The sequence below is a fragment of the Salvelinus namaycush genome, chromosome 21 (genome assembly GCF_016432855.1).
Source record: "Salvelinus namaycush isolate Seneca chromosome 21, SaNama_1.0, whole genome shotgun sequence".
Taxonomy (NCBI): domain Eukaryota; kingdom Metazoa; phylum Chordata; class Actinopteri; order Salmoniformes; family Salmonidae; genus Salvelinus; species Salvelinus namaycush.
In genome coordinates, this window is record NC_052327.1 from 9,751,363 (window position 1) to 9,771,988 (window position 20,626).

Genomic DNA, 20,626 nt, shown 5'->3' on the forward strand with positions numbered 1-20,626 from the left:
CACAATTGCATTTTATCGATGGCAAAGTGAATGCACAGAGATACCGTGAGGAGATTCTGAGGCCCATTGTCGTGCCATTCCTCCACCGCCATCACCTCATGTTACATGATAACGCATGGCCCCATGTCACAAGGATCTGTACACAATTCCTGGAAGCTGAAAATGTCAGTTCTTCCATGGCCTGCATACTCACCAGACATGGTCACCCATTGAGCATGTTTGGGATGCTCTGGATCAACGTGTACGACAGTATGTTCCAGTTCCCGCCAATATCCAGCAACTTCACACAGCCATTGAAGAGGAGTGGGACAATATTCCACAGGCCACAATCAACAGCCTGATAAACTCTATGCGAAGGAGATGTCGCGCTGCATGAGGCAAATGGTGGTCACACCAGATACTGACTGGTTTTCTGTTCCACGCTCCTACTTTTTTTTTTTTTTTTTTTTAAGTATCTTTGACCAATCGATGCATATCTGTATTCCCAGTCATGTGAAATCCATAGATTAGGGCCCAATTCATTTTTCAATTGACTGATTTCCTTTTATGAACTGTAACTCAGTAAAATCTTTGAAATTGTTGCATGTTGTGTTTATATTTTTGTTCAATATATCAAATGCGTGCAAAATCGGAGGTAGAAAAAGAAAAAAAAGTAGCTCCGGTAATGAGTAATTTTTTTAACCGTTTGATCTAGAGAGGAGCCGTTTTCTATGCTGTAAAGCTGCAAGTATGACTGTCGCAAAGCTGTTTTTCCTCTAGCACTGCTGTGTGACAGCAAACTTGCAAAGCCTATACGACTGGCCTGTGCACTTGGTTAACCCAGAGATTAAATTATATACAATGTATCAATTTTGCTTGCTCTGCACACGCTGCTCCAAAGTATTAAATGTACAAATGTAACAACAGAAGACTGATCAGGGTATGCATCCCCCTTGCCATCACGGCTAAATTATATTTTAAAAACTGATGAAGGAATGGATGTGCAGATGGAGAGAAACAGGTGAGTGATGGCTGGAATGGGATGGGCTGGCGGATTACAGCTGCTACACGTGATATGGCATGAAAGTTAAGTGGACATTATTGGACAAGAGACTAGTTGCATGTATTTATTTTTTTTACAGAATTTATAAACAAAACTGACTTTATACACATTTTATAACAGGCGCCAGTGCCTTAGATCGGTAGGACTGAAAAATGTGGTAGTGTTATATGAAACGATAATCTATAAATGTTGGTATCATGATGTTTTTGTACGGTGATATTACTGTGGTACCGGTATACCATGCAACACTAATTCACATTAATGTAGAAGTGTTTAGAAACATATTCTATTCTTATTTACAATAAAAGTTCATCCAAAATGACAATACATTATTTACCTTTGATTATTTTGTGACCAATAGAAATGAAACCACCAAAACAGCAAATGCATCCAACAACTTTGTAGATTCAGAAGCTTGATGTAATTATTGCATGCTAGGAATATGGGAACAAATACTAAACTTTTGACTACTTTTAATACACAACAAAAAATGTGTCACTGTCCCCATACTTTTGTAGATCACTGTATTATTAGCTCTGGTCAATGATGTGTTAAGGTACACGGTTTCTCAAAGTGCACTTGTGCAATCCAGTATTTCACAACATCCGTTTTATAAAATCTATTCTACGTCTATCTTTGGTCATGATAGGAAAAAGGCATCTCTAGGTAGACTAGGTTCAGGGAATAACCCTTGGCGAGGACTACGAGCAGGGGGAAAAAAGTGTCTTCTGGACTTCATTTTCACAGAGACCTCAGGTGAGCTCTGCCTGTTTAGTGCGTGGAAGGCGCAAGGCAGTGATCCCCCCTGTCAGCAGCAAAGCAGACACAAGTAGAACTGGTATCACACAGTTGGTGTCCACCAGCTGGCCAAAGACTATGTTACCCATGATGGCTGCCACTCTGCCTATTCCTGTGAAGAAGCCCAGAGCGGAGGACCTAAAATAAACCAAGATTGACAGTGAGCACAGTGGGAGAGACAAGACAATCAGCCTGGCAAAGAGCCTTTGCTGGGAAATTGTTTAAAAGAAGGCTGTATGGTAGCTTGGTCCCATTACATGTCATAGGATTTGGCAAGACAGCAGAAAAAGATCTTGGACCAGTCGTGACAATAGAGGACCAATAGAACCCGTTCTAAAGTGGACCTGGGGCTTTCCCACCCGGACCCAATATGCATAAATACATTTCTTTAAATATAGAGACCCGTTCCGAACGGACCCCAGGACAACTAGGCCCGTTATGTACAGTCGTGGCCAAAAGTTTTGAGAATGACACAAATATTAATTTTCACAGTCTGCTGCTTCAGAGTCTTTAGATATTTTTGTCAGATGTTACTATGGAATACTGAAGTATAATTACAAGCATTTCATAAGTGTCAAAAGCTTTTATTGACAATTACATGAAGTTGATGCAAAGAGTCAATATTTGCAGTGTTGACCCTTCTTTTTCAAGACCTCTGCAATCCGCCCTGGCATGCTGTCAATTATGCTGCTACTCAGCCATAAAAGCTAGAATATGCATATTATTAGTAGATTTGGATAGAAAACACTCCGAAGTTTCTAAAATTGTTTGAATGATGTCTGTGAGTATAACAGAACTCATATGGCAGGCAAAAACCTGAGGGAAAAATCCAACCAGGAAGTGGGAAATCTGAGGTTGGTCGATTTTCAACTCAGCTCCTATTTAAGATACAGTGAGATATTGGTAATGTTGTACTTCCTAAGGCTTCCACTAGATGTCAACAGTCTTTAGAACCTTGTCTGATGCTTCTACTGTGAAGTGGTGCCGAATGAGAGGGGATTGAGTAAGGTCTACCATGACCTGAACATGCGCTGACCATGCGCGTTCATGTGAGAGCAAGCTCTGTTCCATCGCACTTCTGAAGACGAAGGAATTTTCCGGTTGGAACATTATTGAAGAATTATGTTAAAAACATCCTAAAGATTGATTCAATACTTCGTTTGTCATGTTTTTACGCACTGTAATATAACTTAACTTTTCGTCCGTACTTTCCGCTGGACTTGCCCGCGCGTCGTGAGTTTGGAAAGTGTACTGAACGCTAGAACAAGGAGGAATTTGGACATAAATGATGGACATTATCGAACAAAACAAACATTTATTGTGGAACTGGGATTCCTGGGAGTGCATTCTGATGAAGATCATCAAAGGTAAGTGAATGTTTATAATGTTATTTCTGACTTGTGTTGACTGCACAATATGGCGGATATATTTTTGTCTTGATTGGGCTCTGAGCGCCGACCTCAGATTATTGCATGGTTTGCTTTTTCCGTAAAGCTTTTTTGAAATCTGACACAGCGGTTGCATTAAGGAGAAGAGCATCTAAAATTCTATGCATAACACTTGTATTTTCATCAACATTTATAATGAGTATTTCTGTAAATTGATGTGGCTCTCTGCAAAATCACTGGATGTTTTGGAACTACTGAACGTAACGCGCCAATGTAAAATCAGATTTTTGGATATAAATATTAACTTTACCGAACAAAACATACATGTATTGTGTAACATGAAGTCCTATGAGTGTCATCTGATGAAGATCATCAAAGGTTAGTGATTAATTTTATCTATATTTCTGCTTTTTGTGAATCCTTTCTTTGGCTGGAAAAATGGCTGTGTTATTCTGTGAATAGGCACTCACCTAACATAATCGTTTGGTTTGCTTTCGTCGTAAAGCCTTTTTGAAATCGGACACTGGCTGGATTTACAACAAGTTTATCTTTAAAATGGTGTAAAATACATGTATGTTTGAGGAATTTTAATTATAGGATTTCTGTTTTGAATTTGGATGCTACCGTCCCACGTACCCTAGAGAGGTTAACGAGAGAATCACTGACATGATGTCAGCTGGTCCTTTTGTGGCAGGGCTGAAATGCAGTGGAAATGTTTTTGGGGGATTCAGTTCATTTGCATGGCAAAGAGGGACTTTGCAATTAATTGCAATTCATCTGATCACTCTTCATAACATTCTGGAGTATATGCAAATTGCCATCATACAAACTGAGGCAGCAGACTTTGTGAAAATTAATATTTGTGTTATTCTCAACTTTTGGCCACGACTGTATATATCTGGTTGGATCCAGAGCCTGTCTGATCCGAGTGAGGAAAGCAGCTGAAAAGTAATTTAAGTTAAAAAGGAGCTGAAAGCGAGAGGGGTGTCGCTCTAGCAGGCGGGGGAGGGGCTGCGAGTGACATGGGGAGCAGGGAGGAAGAGACAGCAACCAACCAAGCCGACTTAGTAGACTAATAGCTGACATAACTAGGTTATTTATCATCAAATATGATTACGTAGTATCTGTCTTGGATTGCATCAAACCGGGAGAAGCTAGTTAAGCTAGCTAACGTTAGCTAGCAGGCTAACTGAGGCTGCAGCGCATGCGCTTCCTCATCCTACAGTTACAAATGACAACAACGCCATTCTGAATATTAAGTAGCAGCCTGCCTACCTGTTGGCTCTTGGTTGTTGTAGCCTATCCTTCTCCTTTAACTTTTGATTCCATCTTCCATTGATTAGATATCTCTTAACTTTTGCCACACACGGAGTGAGGCTCTTTGACGTTAGCCTAATGCCGCTTTGATGACTTATGATTGATCAACAACAAGCTATACGCGCCATGCTGCACTCTCGTGAAAAGCTACAGCAGCAGCATGAATTACAAAATGTCTCGCTTCTACTGCAGCAGTCGCGTTTATGATCTGTACGGGCCCTTCCGGACAAGTCCGTTAAAATTACACATGCCCGAGACCCGTGACAATCATATTAGATCAGACCCATGACATTATTTAGAATTCTGGATCCGGACCCGCTTGGGTCTCGTGTATTCCGGTACAGGTGGATCTGTGAAGCCTTCTAGTACATAGGAGTTGGGAAGGCAACACAAACAGATCTAGGACCAGGCTATTATGATGGTGTCTGCAGTTACCGTAGCTGGGTGGGGTAGAGCTCAGTGCCCAACACGTCCAAGGAATTCCAGGCCACCACAGACACTCCACTGAAAACACAGGAGATGAGCAGACTCTGTGCTTTCGTCTTCACCTCGTAGATGAGGAACACACTCACACTGGACAACAATAGGCTGCAACCTGGGACAGAGAGCACAGTACATACTTCAAAAAACCAGACGGACACACACAGGGAATAGAATCCATGCCAAGATGGCTTTGGTTGGAATGTGGTTCTAGGCTAGCAACTTTGACTTGATTCCGGCATAGACCACAAACATGGGTTAACTGTGAGAGGCTTTGGATCAAAGCGTCTGCAAATGGCCATTTTATGACACCATTCCCAATGCTGCAAAATTATTCTGATTGAGCCACAATGTCACTGAAACTTTTAATAACTAAATTAATTTTTTGATCATGCCCTACTGTCTTTTAAGAAGGGAGGGGAAAACAACTCACAAAGCAGGGCCTTTCCTCCAATGACATCCATTAGGAGAACGGTGAAGATGTTCCCTGGTAGGTTTGAGGCTGCAGTGACAAAGCCCTCCATGTACACTGCGAAAGGAAGCAGTCCAACACACTCACTTAGTTTTCAATAAATAAAAGTGCCAGTAAAGTGCCATGAAATATACTTTTTTACTTGAATAACAAACTTTGCAAAATGTTATAGATAGCGCAATATTTCATCATTTAAGAGAAACTGGTGCCCACAGATTTACATAACATACATAGCTACTGTTTACACAACCTTTTTCTGTAAGTCTGACAGGAGTGAGCATTTTATTGAAAAGTGCATTGCTCTCGTGTATTGTACACACCTGCTGTTTTGACTGGGTAGCAGCTTTGGTTGTCATGGCTTTGTAAGCGAGACACATTGGCACAAGGTGAGCCTCCATCCTCTGCTCTCTTGAAAAGCTCTGGGAACCACATCCACAGACCATAGTATCTATACACACACACACACACACACAAAGGGGTTAGGACACAGGATAACTACCCACAGAAATATTAGCTGTCAATGTTTATGTATATTTGTGTCAAAAAAGTCAAGGACAGCTGAAGACAGACATTGTATTAAGGAGAGCTGAGACCCACCCAAATGAGATGCAGTAGAATATAACGACCAGACATACACTTCTAGAGGCCAACTCTCCAACAAACAGCTGTCTTATTGGTGCCAAGACCTGCAACACAAGCAACATTGATTTAAGTGAAAATAAACATGTCCTACATACAATAAGTGTTATTGGAATATTCACATACTGGGTTTGTATTTTACTTTGTGCTGAACCTCATGTGATGATAAAGAAAAACCTGAATGTAAAGACCAACAGCATACATGTATATAGGGGATCTGAGATGCAGCATAAAGTACAGTACAACATTTCCTTCAGCAAATCCGATAGTTTTGAAGCTGTGATACCCCATCGGAGGGTGCTCCAGTCTTGAAGAAGAAAAAAAACACCATGAGAGTGTATTTGTGTATGTGCCGGTCTCCTATGTCTGTGTGCATGTGTACATGTATGTATGGTGTTACCTGTTTGAGGAGTTTGACAAAGCGCTGAGTGTGTGTTCCACCTCTCCTAGTCTCCCTCTCTTTCTTCTCAGAAGGGATATGCAGCCCACAAATCTGTAAATGATATAGAACACACTATATTTAACATCAAGTGAAAAGTAGTAGCATCATTAACATATCTAATTCTACTAATGAAGGAAGACTATGATTGATAGAAGTATGTTTACTGCTTGGCTGGAGCAAAAGCCTGCAACCACACTGAAACGTGAAGGGTAAGGGCCGTATTCAATCCGTATCATGGAAGTTCAGCGTTACAGCGCGATTTAAATTTAAAGGCAATGTTCCCGTGTTAGCGGAGACTGCATTCATCGTACAACACTGCATATATTGGCTCAATCGTAAATTTCCTTTCACATTTCTATCTCGCTATCTGTAACACTTCAGAGATACAGATTAAATAGAGACCCAAGATTGATCACCTCTGGTATATGAGCTAATACCATATGTGCAGTTAATCGAGGCCAAAACAAAGGGATTTGAAAAGATGATATCAACAAAATTGGGCAGCTTTTAGTTCAGAGATATGGGGAGCTAAAACGTCTGTCTAACTTGCAAGTGTGATTTTGCCATTACTGTGAAGAGGGGCTGATCAGAAAGGTCATGAGTGCCAATTTCCCTCTACTTTTACATACCATGCTCCATGTGATGGGCTGTATTTATTTACAAAAAGATGGAGACACGTGTTCAGGAAAAATGGATCGGTTTAGAGATATTTACTGCTTAACTGGAGAAGCAACCACTATACACTTACAGTAACACAGTACATGCAGTTCATCAAGGCCAAAACATTAAAAAGTGATCTTTCTAACTTGGGAGTGTCAAAGTAATTTTTCCATTGGGGCCATTACTGGAAAGAGGGAGCACAAGTGAAGGCCAGATTTATAAAAAAATGGAGACAAAAATGGCCCATGAACCACATTTGACACCCCTGGTCTAACTGGTCCCTCCAAGACATATACTGTATATTGAGCAGGGTCCACAATATGAAGCATACCTAATCCTAAACTGATATGTGATATAAAAATCATGTATTTGAACCCAGATCTGGCTGTACATCCATTCCGCGACCATAGTGTGTACGGGCCTGAAAGCTTCTAATGGACTGATGAGGTCATGACATAGGAATGAATGGTGTCACGTGATCAATGGCTTTGTACATTCATATAGCCATTGTTTTTTTTAAAGACCAGCATCAATGTTAAATTAATTAAGTTGTTAAAATGTTATACTTGAAATATATCTTTGAAATGTCACATATTTGGATAGCAAAATATTGTATTCAGTTGTATTCACGTAAGGGGAAGTTCAGGATTTTATAACTTGATGTTTTATGGTTCCTCATCCTGAAAGTAGTCTATAACATGTGACATGAGACACTGTAATCCATGGTTCGGTTTTCCATGGTTTCTTTAAACAGCCACTAGAAACTTCTATCATTTATGGAACGCCGTTTGGGTCTTTGCGTGTCAAAAAGATACACGTTAAGTAACACTATTTGACACGTCAAATAACAATATGTAAACTATATGCAAATGTTGGCCAATCACTATATGAAAAACTTCTCATTCATCACCAACAAACGACTAAGTCATGTCGAACCTTGAAAACATGAGACCGCTTTTTAACTTTTGCCAACCAAGTGCAACCACCCCAGGAGGATCGGGTGGTTCAAAGGTAGGATTAATTCTGGTAGGTTAGGTAATACCTGGCAACAGTCTACATTAACCGGCACAACTACCTAGTAACGTTAGCTTGCTAATGATTGCAACAGCTACCGTGGGGTGCGCGAGTATGGGCGGCGTCGATTATGCTGAGTGTCATTATTGTAACTTTTATAACGTTTGCACATGTCAGATTTCAATCGTTCAGGAGACGGAATAATGCTGGAGTCCAAAGGCGGCAAACCGGGTGAATCAGGTTGATAACTATGAGGGTTTGCCTGATCGCTGAGCCTAACATGCAGCAGCTGAACAGGATAGGTACATTTTCCCTATATCCATGTAGTACATGAGGACACAGTGCTTGCTTTGTAAGTAAGCTAGGTGTGAATCTATCTTGTGATTCAACATAGATTTATTGTATGTTATTTTACTGATTTAAAGATCATGGACTATTTCCCTGTTTTATATTAGCATACTTTTTATTCGATTTAAATAATGTTTCCATATACCAGTATCTTTAGAGTGTCCTGTGAGGCAGATCAAAGTGCCCCATGGTCAGGAGGAGAGCAGCTTCTTAAAGGTTTTGGGGGAAACATTCCCCCAGATGAATCCAAATGTAGAGGCCTTTAAGACAGACAGGAGGAGGCTTGTTCCCCTACAATTAAAGGAGTGTTGTCAAGACAATGGAGGACAGAGATGGTGTGGTTGAATTGGTGGCTCAACAATTTGTCCAAGGGAGCATGCAGGTGGCCTTGGAGCAGTAAGTCAACTCTGTCATAAATCTGTGAAGTACTTGTCATTACCTCCTCTAACATAAGTATTTTTAATCAGTCCACCCCCCTAAATCAATACACTTCACTATATTGTCCTTAACACTTATTTTAAATATACATACTGTCTCTAAACCATAACAGGTTCAAATATCGTTTCAACTCTCTTGGGCTGCTCGAAGCATTGAGGAACCACCCGGACAGCTTCCGAGCACTTTTTGTGGACTCCATAAAGCCTCCCACTGCCAGGGACCTGTTTAAAGTAACCTATTCCATACCTGTCGGCAACTGGCTGGCTGAGGTGCAAGGTAAAATTAGTAAATTGTTCAAGTTTATCGGTAACTGCATATTATTCCATTTTGTGATTTAAATATGTATTTTAAATGTTTTACTGTGTACTCCACAGATGGCTAATGTCCTCTAACAGTGGCGATGGTGTTTGAGTTTGCTACTGGGGCAACGGTGGGTTTGAGGATACCCCGACCATTGAATTCCTCCACACAGCGCGAGGGCGTCTCGCTGGGCAGCAGAAGAAAGTCCCTAGAGGCAAACACGTGTGCTGTGACACTAAGGCTCCCTCTTCATAGCACCTACAATGCCTTTAGGGAATTCATGGCCTCCGGTATTGTGAATTCCCCACATTTTGGTGTTGCATAAAAACATTTTTACGATACATAATTGTATCTAGTAGCACTAACTTACAGTAGCAATTGAGTGTTTGAAAATGTAACTGCACATCAATATTTAAGCATTTATCTACTTACATCTGTATTGTTTGTACAGTGCATTCGGAACGTATTCAGACCCCTTGACTTTTTCCACATTTTATTACGTTACAGCCTTATTCAAAAATGGATACAATACTTTCCCCCCCTCATCAATCTACACACAATACCCCATCATGACAAAGCAAAAACAGGTTGACATTTTTATAAATGTATTTAAAAAATAAAAAAAATAAGGAAATATTACATTTATGACCCTTTACTCAGTACTTTGCTGAAGCACCTTTGGCAGCGATTACACAATAGTCTTCTTGGGTATGACGCTACAGTTGTATTTAATACATTTTAGAATAAAGCTCTAATGTAACAATGTGGAAAAGGTCAAGGGGTCTGAATACTTTCCAAATGCACTGTAATTCCATATTGGCTGTTATTGTTCACTTAATGATCATTAAAATTTAATTATACAATCTATATTGCTTGTTTTGGTGTTAAAGTTTCGTTTTTTTAGTAACACTTTACTAATAACCAATAGCCGTTGCTGATATTGACTGAAGTACTGCAGCCAACACATCCAAACTTGATGTCCTACATTAAGAACAAATTAACTTCAGCCATTATCATTTCATTAGAACTACATGAAATAAGGTTTCCCATCCACTGCATTAAGTGACAGCTCCACTTCTGGGAACTGCACCTTTGTAGTGACTTATCGAATTTCAAATGCATTGATCTAAGAACTAGATCCATTAGTCCTAGGCTCTCCAACCCTGTTCCTGGAGAGCTACCCTCCTGTAGGTTTTCAATCCAACCTCAGTTTTAACTAACCTCATTAACTTATTAAGCAGGTAATTATTAAATTCAGGTGCAATAGATTAGGGTCGGAGTGAACCTACAAGACAGTAGCTCTCCAGGAACAAGGTTAGGAGCCCTGCACTAGTCCATCTTCAACCACATAAATGGAGCTGACACAATGTGTCAACAATGTTATGTTACTAACTGTAATAGGTTGCTGTTAATCACAATTAAATAAAATGTAATGGGGGCGAACCACTATCTTCATAGTTCTTTTTTTTTTTTTTTACTATAGGGCGTTCTCCACACAATTATTTATTTTAACAATTTATAAAAGTCCCGATTGGGCATTATAAAAATGTAAGTTCTGTTTTAATAATGTCCATTCAGAATGTTCTGTTGTCCTCCCACAGCAAGCACGCTCTGAAGGCTCCAATCCAGTGCTCGCAGTAGGCCTCTCCTGGGTCATGTTGTACTGAGTGGAAGACAAATATTGTGTCAGCAGATGGAATGCTGTGCTAAAGCGCCATAGAGCAAAATACAATAACCATAGGCCTTATCTCAAAATATGACCAAACAAAATCATACTGGAATGGGGAAGTACTTAACATTTGTTAAGGCCACCTGTGGCTAAACTCTGGTCCCATCCGTTTAGAGTTAAAGATGTCTATCGTACCTTTATAGAGACCAAATCATACAGTGTGTGAAAGATGGGGAATGTTAGTATTATAAAATGTATAATAGTATTATAAAAATTAACTGATTCAAAGGAACGAGTGGCGCTAAAGATATAGCGTCCAAACCCTCATCCCAGTAGGGGTGTATGTAGTAAGTCAGGTTGAAGTAGGAACGAGTGGCGCTGAAGATATAACTGCCATAACCCTCTGTAGATTGTCAACTCCCAGGCTGTTTCTGGGGCCTTCCAATGGAATTATTGTCCGCAACAGTTTGACCACAGAGTGCGACACATTGAGAACATCTGCCATTTATCTGATGGTCATATGACAATCTATGAGGAACTCAAGCTGCTCCTTGGTGATGTGATACCGCCTTCCCTCCAAAGGCGCTTGATAGGATACTGAAATAAAAAAATACAATATAATTAATTACAAAATACACTCCTAAAAACTTTAGGTTAAAAGACTAAGATCACCATATAGAATTTAGGAACAGCATTATAGGCCAACCAAATGTTTTTTTTATTGATTGACTTGACACAGGAGACTTAACTTCTTATGGCTGCAATCCCGTTAACGGGATCGATATGACAACAGCCAGTGAAAGTGCAGGGCGCCAAATTCAAACAGAAATCTCAATTAAAATTCCTCAAGCATACAAGTATTTCACACCATTTTAAAAGATACACTTCTTGTTAATCCCACCACAGTGTCCGATTTCAAAAAGGCTTTACGACGAAAGCACCACAAACGATTGTTAGGTCACCGCAAAATCACAGAAAAACACAGCCATTTTTCCAGCCAAAGACAGGAGTCACAAAAAGCACAAAGAGATAAAATGAATCACTAACCTTTGATGATCTTCATCAGATGACACTCATAGGACTTCATGTTACACAATACATATATATGTTTTGTTCGATAAAGTTCATATTTATATCCAAAAACCTCAGTTTACATTGGCGCCATGTTCAGAAATGCCTCCAAAATATCCGGAGAAATTGCAGAGAGCCATGTTAAATAACATAAATACTCATCATAAACTTTGATGAAAGATACATGTTTTACATAGAATTAAAGATACACTTGTTCTTAATGCAACCGCGGTGTCAGATTTCAAAAAGCTTTACGGCAAAAGCACAATATTCAATAATCTGAGAACAGCGTTCAGCCACAAAAGGAAGCCATACAGTTACCCGCCAAATTGTGCAGTCAACAAAACTCATAAATAGCATTATAAATCTTCACTTACCTTTGCTGATCTTCGTCGGAATGCACTCCCAGGACTCCCACAAGAAATGTTAGTTTTGTTCGGTAATGTCCATAATTTATGTCAAAATAGCTATTTTTGTTAGCATATTTGGTAAACAAATCCAAAGTCAGGAAGCGCGTTCACTAAAAGCAGACGAAATGTCAAAAAGTTCGGTAACGGTCAGTAGAAACATGTCAAACGATGTATTGTCAAACGATGTATCCAATCTTTAGGATGTTTTTAACATAAATCTTCAATAACGTTCCAACCGGAGAATTCCATTGTCTTCAGAAGTGCGATGGAACAGAACTCCCTCATGTGAATGCGCATGGTCAGCTCATGATAGACCTGACTCATTCCCGTCTCCGTCGGCCCCACTTCACAGTAGAAGCATCAGACAAGGTTCTACAGACTGCTGACATCTAGTGGAAGCCGTAGGAAGTGCAAACTGACCCATATCCCACAGGCGATGAGTTGAAAACCTACAAACCTCAGATTTCCCACTTCCTGGTTGGATTTTTCCCTCAGGTTTTTGCCTGCCATATGAGTTCTGTCATACTCACAGACATCATTCAAACAGTTTTAGAAACTTCAGAGTGTTTTCTATCCAATAATAATAATAATAATAAGCATATATTAGAAACTGGGACTGAGGAGCAGGCAGTTTACTCTGGGCACCTTTTCATCCAAGCTACTCAATACTGCCCCTGCAGCCATAAGAAGTTTTAACACAGGACAAGTAAAATGATACAATCTCAGCCTTCACTCATGCCGTACAACAACAACAAAAAGATACAAATGTAACAACTTGCCATCTTCGTAAGGCTCCGTTGTTGGATGTCATTTGCCTCTTGTAGGAACTCCTCTGCAACAGCAATTAGATTGCTGGCCATCTCTTCATCAATCAAATGACCGCTTGCCCACCGGAGGCTCCGCAACATGGTCTCTAGCCTGAAAAATAGACCGCAGACCCGATGGGTCCAGTGACATTTTATCTGTATGTAGTTAACAACCCCAAAAGTTCTCTCTTGTCTAAACTGTGCCAACTGACAGGCGATTCAGTTTTAACTAACGTACTTTAGCTTCAAACTAGCTAAAAATGTATCTTCATTCGCTAGCTAGCTAACGTTACTGTACAGCAGTAACTAGTTAACGTTTTATAGATTCCATAATTAACATTAGATTATGAACAATTAACTTTAGCTAGCTATCTTGAGTTCAGTTAAATATCAATGGCCCGGCAGATCTAACGTTAGCTAGCTAACGCCGTTGGTAGTTAGGTGACGTTAGTGTTATATTATGTAACGTTAGTTTTTTTGCAGCTGTTACACCACTCACTCTCAACACCTACGTTAGATAGCTAGCTAACATTAAGTTAACGTTACCTGGCTATTGATGGTTGAAGTCCATGTCTTCTGTCCGTGAGCAGCAGTCTGGTGCAATCAGAGATGGTAGATTTACAATTTTCGAGAAATTGGTCAGCCATTGTTAACTAGCTAGCTAATTTTACCTCGGAAGAACAGAAGTTGAGTGTACGTCTTTCATCAGTACCTGAGACTTGGGCGGAGTCCAAACGACCTTTATGCAAATGTGATCATCAGTGACAAAATCTGTGAATAGTTGTGACATATGAAATACGAGTGAGTGTAATCAATATGTAATAACTACGTACAAAATTAATGAACGTGTTAAATCATTATGTGACGGCGTCATATTCAGGTCCTGATTGGTAAAGAAGCTTATTTGACGTCAAATAAGTCAAATAGTGTTATTTGACACGTCAACGTCAAATAGTGTTAAATTCTACAAGCAGTTCCCTGGTCTGGTTCTCTGAAGTTGTTCTGCTGTTTGACGGTTCTGAGAGGTCTGAAACCTGGGCCGCGGGATCATTTTGATTATCCTAGTTACAATGCTGATTAATTATCTTCCGATGATAGTGGTAATAGTAATGCAAGATTACTTAGAATTCACACGGGGTATTCTTGCCAGGGCAATTAGTTTGTCTATTGTAGTTGTGACTGGGTGTGTGCAGCCCCTCCTATACCTCCTTAAGGATGGGAAACTCCCATGTATCAGGGGTCCTTGAGGGAAATGTTTCATGACCTGTACTATTCATTTTCACATGTTATAGTAACATAGTACATTTATCAGAGTTTGTATAGAACATGAAGGTCCACAATTAGCGTTAATAAAGTATAATATTTTAGATTATATTTGATGATTTGTAAGTGTGATGAATCACTTCTAATTACTGAAACTTGTTAAGCAACTATCTAAAAATAATATGTTATCAATAAATGAGTAGTCCAGCATTTTTTTCAACATTTACAATTACAACATTTCTAAGCATTGTAGCCATTTAACTATTAATAAAGCATTAACCACTTATTTAAGAAGTTATTATTAAGTCACTTTAAGAACTCTAAATTTATACCCTTGATGTTTATATTGTAATCTTTATACTCAATAAATGTGCCTGCTGAACTCCAATTTTTTTTTTGAGTAAAACATTTTAACAAAACCAATATCTTATATATTAAAGTTTGTTATACCTGGAGAGTTATGGGATGGTATACATTGGGGTTCAAACCTTTTGCTTCATAACCCACCAATTGACATGTGGCAAACCCCCAATAAGGGTTGATGAGTATCTATGGCCAAAGAATGTCAAATCGTGTGAACCCGCGACACATCTGCCCACGACCCACAGTTTGGGAGCCACTGCACTAAGGTACACATAGTACGGTACATACTGAGAAGGTCTTGAGACTGCCTCTGTGGTTTATTGCAAACATCCTGCAGAAGACACGTAGGGCTTCTGTCTCACGGCCAGCCTTGCAAAGAAAGAGAAGTGTGTTTAATGAAGAAACAAACCAAACACCAGATATTATTTTGTAAACTAACTTCTTAAACTTGATTGGACTTGTATACAAGGCTAAGTGTCCTATTGTATTACTCAGAAACACTTATTGGATCTATACTGTATGGCTGGCCTACTGTTACACAAAAAGGCAGTCTTTAAAGACAGCATTTTGGATTTTAAAGATTGGTGGCCTGTAAGCACTGGTGTACCTCCATGAGGAACCGGGGGCTCTCAGGCATGGCCAGACTGAAGATGAGTGCCGATGTGAGGCTGGGGACAGAGCACAGCACCACAAACAGCCTCCAGCTCTGGAAGTCCAGCCCACCCAGAGAAAAGCGGACCCAGGTCCGGGGAATGACCAACCACGCCAGGCCTGTAGGGAAAACACACACCCAGACGCTTACCTAATGTTCATTAACATCATATATTGTGACTTTCCATAAATAATTTGCATTGGAGCAAAATTGTGCAGCTAGACTATTTGTTAACGCATTTCCATTAGGTACACATCTCACGAATGATTGACACACGTCCAGTAATATGATTTTTCTGTTTATGGGTCTATATTTTATGCTTTTAACGAGCATGTGGACCTAAACATTGCCTACAGACACATGCAACAGTAATCATCTCTACCTCCCTCAAACATTTTACACGAGGACAAACATCATCTGACTAACAGAAGACAATGTGTAGTAATGGTGTCAACTGCGCACCTGCTGCCAGAATATTCCCTGCCATCCAGAAGGTGGCCAGAGCACTTATCATTGCCCCTCTCTTCAGCCGGGGCTGAAACTCTGAAAAGTAGGAGAAGATGACCGGGATTGAACCTCCCACCCTGGAAAAGGCAAATGGAAAAGACTTGTTAGAATCCACTACACAATTTGAGTGCCTACACAGTAGATTTCCAAAGTGTTAACTGAGCAGAGTCTAGGTATTTCAATGACAACTGTCTGTTGGCAAGGGTGAGAGGGAAACATACGAGTAGCCTATGCCCTGGAAAGACACTCCGGTGAAAGTTGAAATGAATTCTTTAAATGAAGAGGACAGATGCAACTTTGAGTGTTTGTAAAATGATTCACGTTACATTTCCGTCTTGGTGTCTTTGTGGATGTGTGTGTGTACCATCTTCATTAGATCCAATCAGAGGGGTATGTAATGAAGTGCTTACCCTACACCACTGATGAACCGTAGTAGAAGGAAGAGCCAGAACCTGGGGGCAAAGCTGGCCAGCGCTCCAAACACTCCGTTCACTGTCAGGGACATCACCAAGACCTTCTGGCGCCCCCTCTGGTCAGCCAGGTAACCCCACATGTACCCACCTATCATCATTCCTATGGGGACAAAGGGCAAAAACAGAGCACAGAAAAGTCAGAGGCCTCATTTAGAAAAGGTTTTATGCACAGAATTCTTACAATGTTGCTATTCATAATCCTTGAACTTGATGTGAAATTTTGTTTTACATGTGATTGATGATTAATGACTTGGTTGTTAAGCATGAGTCTTATCACACTAATAGAACCCTGGTTAAGTCTGCACTTACATATAAGTAATACAGCAGCATCTGTAATCAACTAAACTGATATTTAGGCCTACTTTAAAATGTGATGACTGAATTCGTTAGTTGAAATTATATAAACTATTTACCCATATAAGCTATTCCTTACCGAGGAAAATGTTGGCCGTCAGTAACCCCATGTCTGAGGTGCTGAGATGGAGGTCACAGCGGGCAGTGGGCAGCAGAAAGGAAACACACAGGATCTCCACCGCATCACTGGCATTGGCCCATCCACACACCACCAACAGGAGCCCATGGAACAAACCAAAACCTGAAGGTGGGGCGCAGAGACCAGACAATACAGGAATACTGTTCATTTTCTAATGAGAATACAGTGTGATGTCTGGAAGTCTGAGACTGAGGCATCAGCGGTGTATTCACTAGGAACCAAACAGAAGGAAACGGGGAGGGACCTACCTGGGGTGTATTCACTAGGAACCAAACAGAAGGAAATGGGGAGGGACCTACCTGGGGTGTATTCACTAGGAACCAAACAGAAGGAAACGGGAAGGAACCTACCTGGGGAGTATTCACTAGGAACCAAACAGAACCAAACAGAAGGAAACGGGGAGGGACCTACCTGGGGTGTATTCACTATGAACCAAACAGAACCAAACAGAAGGAAACGGGGAGGAACCTACCTGAATTTCTCTAACTTTAGAGTTTTCCATTATGATGGTGTGCACTAATGAATACACCCCTGAACTTGATCAATAAGGGACATTTGCTACGGTTTGCACTTTAAGAAATAAGGCCCCGAGGGGATGTGGTATAACCCCAGAGGTGCCTTATTGCTATTATAAACTGGTAACCAACGTAATTAGAGCAGGGGTGTGGTATATGGCCAATATACCACGGCTAAGAGCTGTTCTTATACATGACGCAACGCGGAGTGCTAGGACACAGCACTTAGCATTGGTATATTGGCCATATTTCACAAACCCCCAAGGTGACTTATTGCTATTATAAACTGGTTACCAACATAATTAGAGCAGTAAAAATAAATGCTTCATCATACCCGTGGTATACGGTCTGATATACCACGACTTTCAGCCAATCAGCATTGGCTCAAACCATCCAGTTTATAATAACTAATATACCACAACTAAGGGCTGTTTTTATGCACGACGCAAAGCGATACAGCCCTTAGTCATGGTATATTGGCCATATAAAGTGCTTTTGGAAAGTATTCAGACCCTTAAATTTTTACACATTGTTACATTAGCCTTATTCTAAAATGGATACAATTAATTGTTTTCCTCATCATTATACACACACACACACACACACACACACACAATTGCCCATAATTTAGATTTTATGCATATTTATAAAAAAATAAAAACAGATACCTTAATTTCCTTAGGTATTCAGACCCTTTGCTATGAGGCTTGAAATTGAACTCCGGTGCATCCTGTTTCCGTTGGTCATCCTAGAGATGTTTCTACAACTTGATTGGAATCCACCTATGGTAACACACCAGTCTATATAAAGGTCCCACAGTTGACAGCGCATGTCAGAGCAAAAACCAAGCCATAGGTCGAAAGGAATTGTCCGTAGAGCTCTGAGATAGAATTGTGTCAAGGCACAGATCTGGGGAATGGTACCAAAAAAAAATCTGTAGTAGCATTAAAGGTCCCCAAGAACAGTGGCCTCCATCATTCTTAAATTGAATAAGTTTGGAACCACCAAGACTCTTCTTAGAGCTAGCCGCCCAGCCAAACTGAGCAATCAGGGGACAAGGGCCTTGGTCAGGGAGGTGACCAAGAACCCGATGGTCAATCTGACAGAGCTCCAGAGTTCCTCTGTGGAGATGGGAGAAGGTTCCAGAAGGACAACCATCTCTGCAGCACTCCACCAATCAGGCCTTTATGGTAGAGTAGAGTGGCCAGACAGAAGTCATCTCCTCAGTAAAAGACACACAACAGCCCACTTGGAGTTTGGCAAAAGGCACCTAAAGGACTATGAATACTTATGTAAATGTGATACATTTCAGTTTATGGGGTATTGTGTGTAGATTTTGGGGTGGGGTGCCTTATAGCTATTGTCCAGCGCGCTATCGACTGTGCCGCAAAAGCCTGCTCGTGCGGCAGAGTCGATATCCGCGCTTATAAACCCAGGGTCGTTACACTATTATAAACTGGTTACTAACGTAATTAGAACAGTAACAATTAATAAAAAGCATTCAGGGCTCAAACCACCCAGTTTATAATAATGAATACACCTCGTGTTACACATCAAAATCAAAATACCAGTAAAGTCTACCTGCGTCCTCAACAGCTTCCTCATATGTTCGTTTTCTTTGTGTACTTCTCTGAACATCATTTGCATTATCTCCAATACACCTCTCAAAAATAACTTCACCTGAAATGTAAAAAAAAAACATGCATGATAAATGGCTTTGTAAATTGTATGAGCATAAATTACTCAAAACATTTCATGGAAAACATACGTCTGATAACAGGTACAGCTACTACCTGTTGAATTTGACATCAGAATTACATTTTTAAACTAATAAAGAGTACACAGGTTGGACTAGTTTACGTGGGAGACTGCATGAAAGTTCAAAGTCTACCAGGTGGAGTTTACGCATGTACCTTCATCCGAGTCGAGGCTAGCTAGCTCCAGGTGGCTGGTGAGAAGTGGCACTCGTGCTGCATCATCGCCGGACGCCTCTATATGGATATGTCGAGACATAGCCGGCTGTTTCATCAAGCTAAAGCACCAGTACGACCTCTTGTTTTGTAGAGACTACATGTCAGTGTAGACTTTCTTAATGCACAGTAACTGTATTACCAGAGAACCACATATTTATCCACACACAGTTATGGAGTGAACCAAAAAATGATCCATTATATTGACCAGATACTCTAGTGGCCGCTCTAACAATGAAACGATATGTTTTCCAAAAAAAGGAAGGCAGTCGGAGGAGGCAAGATCATGTGGGACCATTCTAGCCAATGAGAGGGCTAAACTTGAGTGAACAACACGCGCAACTCCGATATGAAGTGTTTTTTCTCAAAGTTGCCAGGATGTCACGTGTCCTACGTATTTCAGTACACGCGTAACAAACCACGCATTTCAAAACTTCGATTATATCAAATAAGCCACATGTAGCAAATAAACCATTCAACTTTTTGTTAACCAAATTCGACACTCTCATTGACCTCCATACAAAAACTCCTCGCTTGGTGAGCGGAAAAACGCCACATGCCGGAGTAGACAGATTTTGGCCTAAGTTACCCCTCTTGCTTCGCCTCTTCCTCTCTGAGTGAACTGAACCTACTTCCTGTTTTAAGAAATGGATGATCTGTTAGCCTTCTTCGGTGGGGTTTAACGGCGGTTGGCATCCAATATAATGTTGCATTACCGCCACCAACTGGAGTACAAATCCATTATACTTTGTGACAACATAGGAAAAGGAAGATCACATGTTTTTTTCCTGACAACTAACCCCTATACTCACTAAAAAACCGCCACAACCTTGCACAAATTTAACCCTATCAGATCCTACACACAACATGACCATAAACTTGGCACCTGAAACACCATAGTGGATTCAGCACAAAAGGTTCTATGGGATAACTGATTACTAACATTACTTTGTTGGGTAACGACTCAGCATCAAAACTCAAAAGGACAGACAGACATTCTGTTTCACCACTGGGTCTGCGAGTGTCACAGGTGTCACGGACCTGGTTGGCCTTCTTCTATGGCAATGATTCTCAACTGGTGGGTCGAGGTTTTGAA

General features: G+C 40.5%; 1 protein-coding gene across 3 annotated transcripts; it reads right to left on the bottom strand.

Moving 5' to 3' along the window:
• Positions 1 to 515: 515 nt before the first annotated feature.
• sv2 (synaptic vesicle glycoprotein 2) lies at positions 516 to 20,149 on the bottom strand. 3 transcript variants are annotated; one of them, XM_039017159.1, is made up of 13 exons: positions 19,474 to 20,149; positions 19,142 to 19,240; positions 16,986 to 17,147; positions 16,490 to 16,652; positions 16,035 to 16,156; positions 15,528 to 15,691; positions 15,209 to 15,289; positions 6,537 to 6,629; positions 6,095 to 6,183; positions 5,818 to 5,945; positions 5,459 to 5,554; positions 4,981 to 5,140; positions 516 to 1,978 (listed from the first exon to the last, which is right to left on the bottom strand). In XM_039017159.1, the coding sequence occupies exons 1-13, from the start codon at positions 19,586 to 19,588 to the stop codon at positions 1,795 to 1,797; spliced, it is 1,656 nt and encodes a 551-aa protein (XP_038873087.1). In that variant the 5' UTR covers positions 19,589 to 20,149; the 3' UTR covers positions 516 to 1,794. The 3 variants fall into 3 exon arrangements, with proteins under 3 accessions (XP_038873087.1, XP_038873088.1, XP_038873089.1); XM_039017160.1 differs by lacking the exon at positions 19,474 to 20,149 and adding an exon at positions 19,354 to 19,463; XM_039017161.1 differs by lacking the exons at positions 19,142 to 19,240; positions 19,474 to 20,149 and adding an exon at positions 17,457 to 18,222 and having other exon boundaries at positions 16,986 to 17,395.
• Positions 20,150 to 20,626: the final 477 nt, after the last annotated feature.

Bases quoted from the DNA above. Each gene is read 5' to 3' on its own strand.
- sv2 (XM_039017159.1), bottom strand. From the start codon at position 19,588: ATGAAACAGCCGGCTATGTCTCGACATATCCATATAGAGGCGTCCGGC. The intron at 15,290-15,527 runs GTACACCAGTGC...TTTCTTTGCAAG, and splicing joins GCCCCCGGTTCCTCATGGAG to GCTGGCCGTGAGACAGAAGC. The intron at 5,555-5,817 runs GTGTGTACAATA...TTCCTTTCGCAG, and splicing joins CTACCCAGTCAAAACAGCAG to TGTACATGGAGGGCTTTGTC.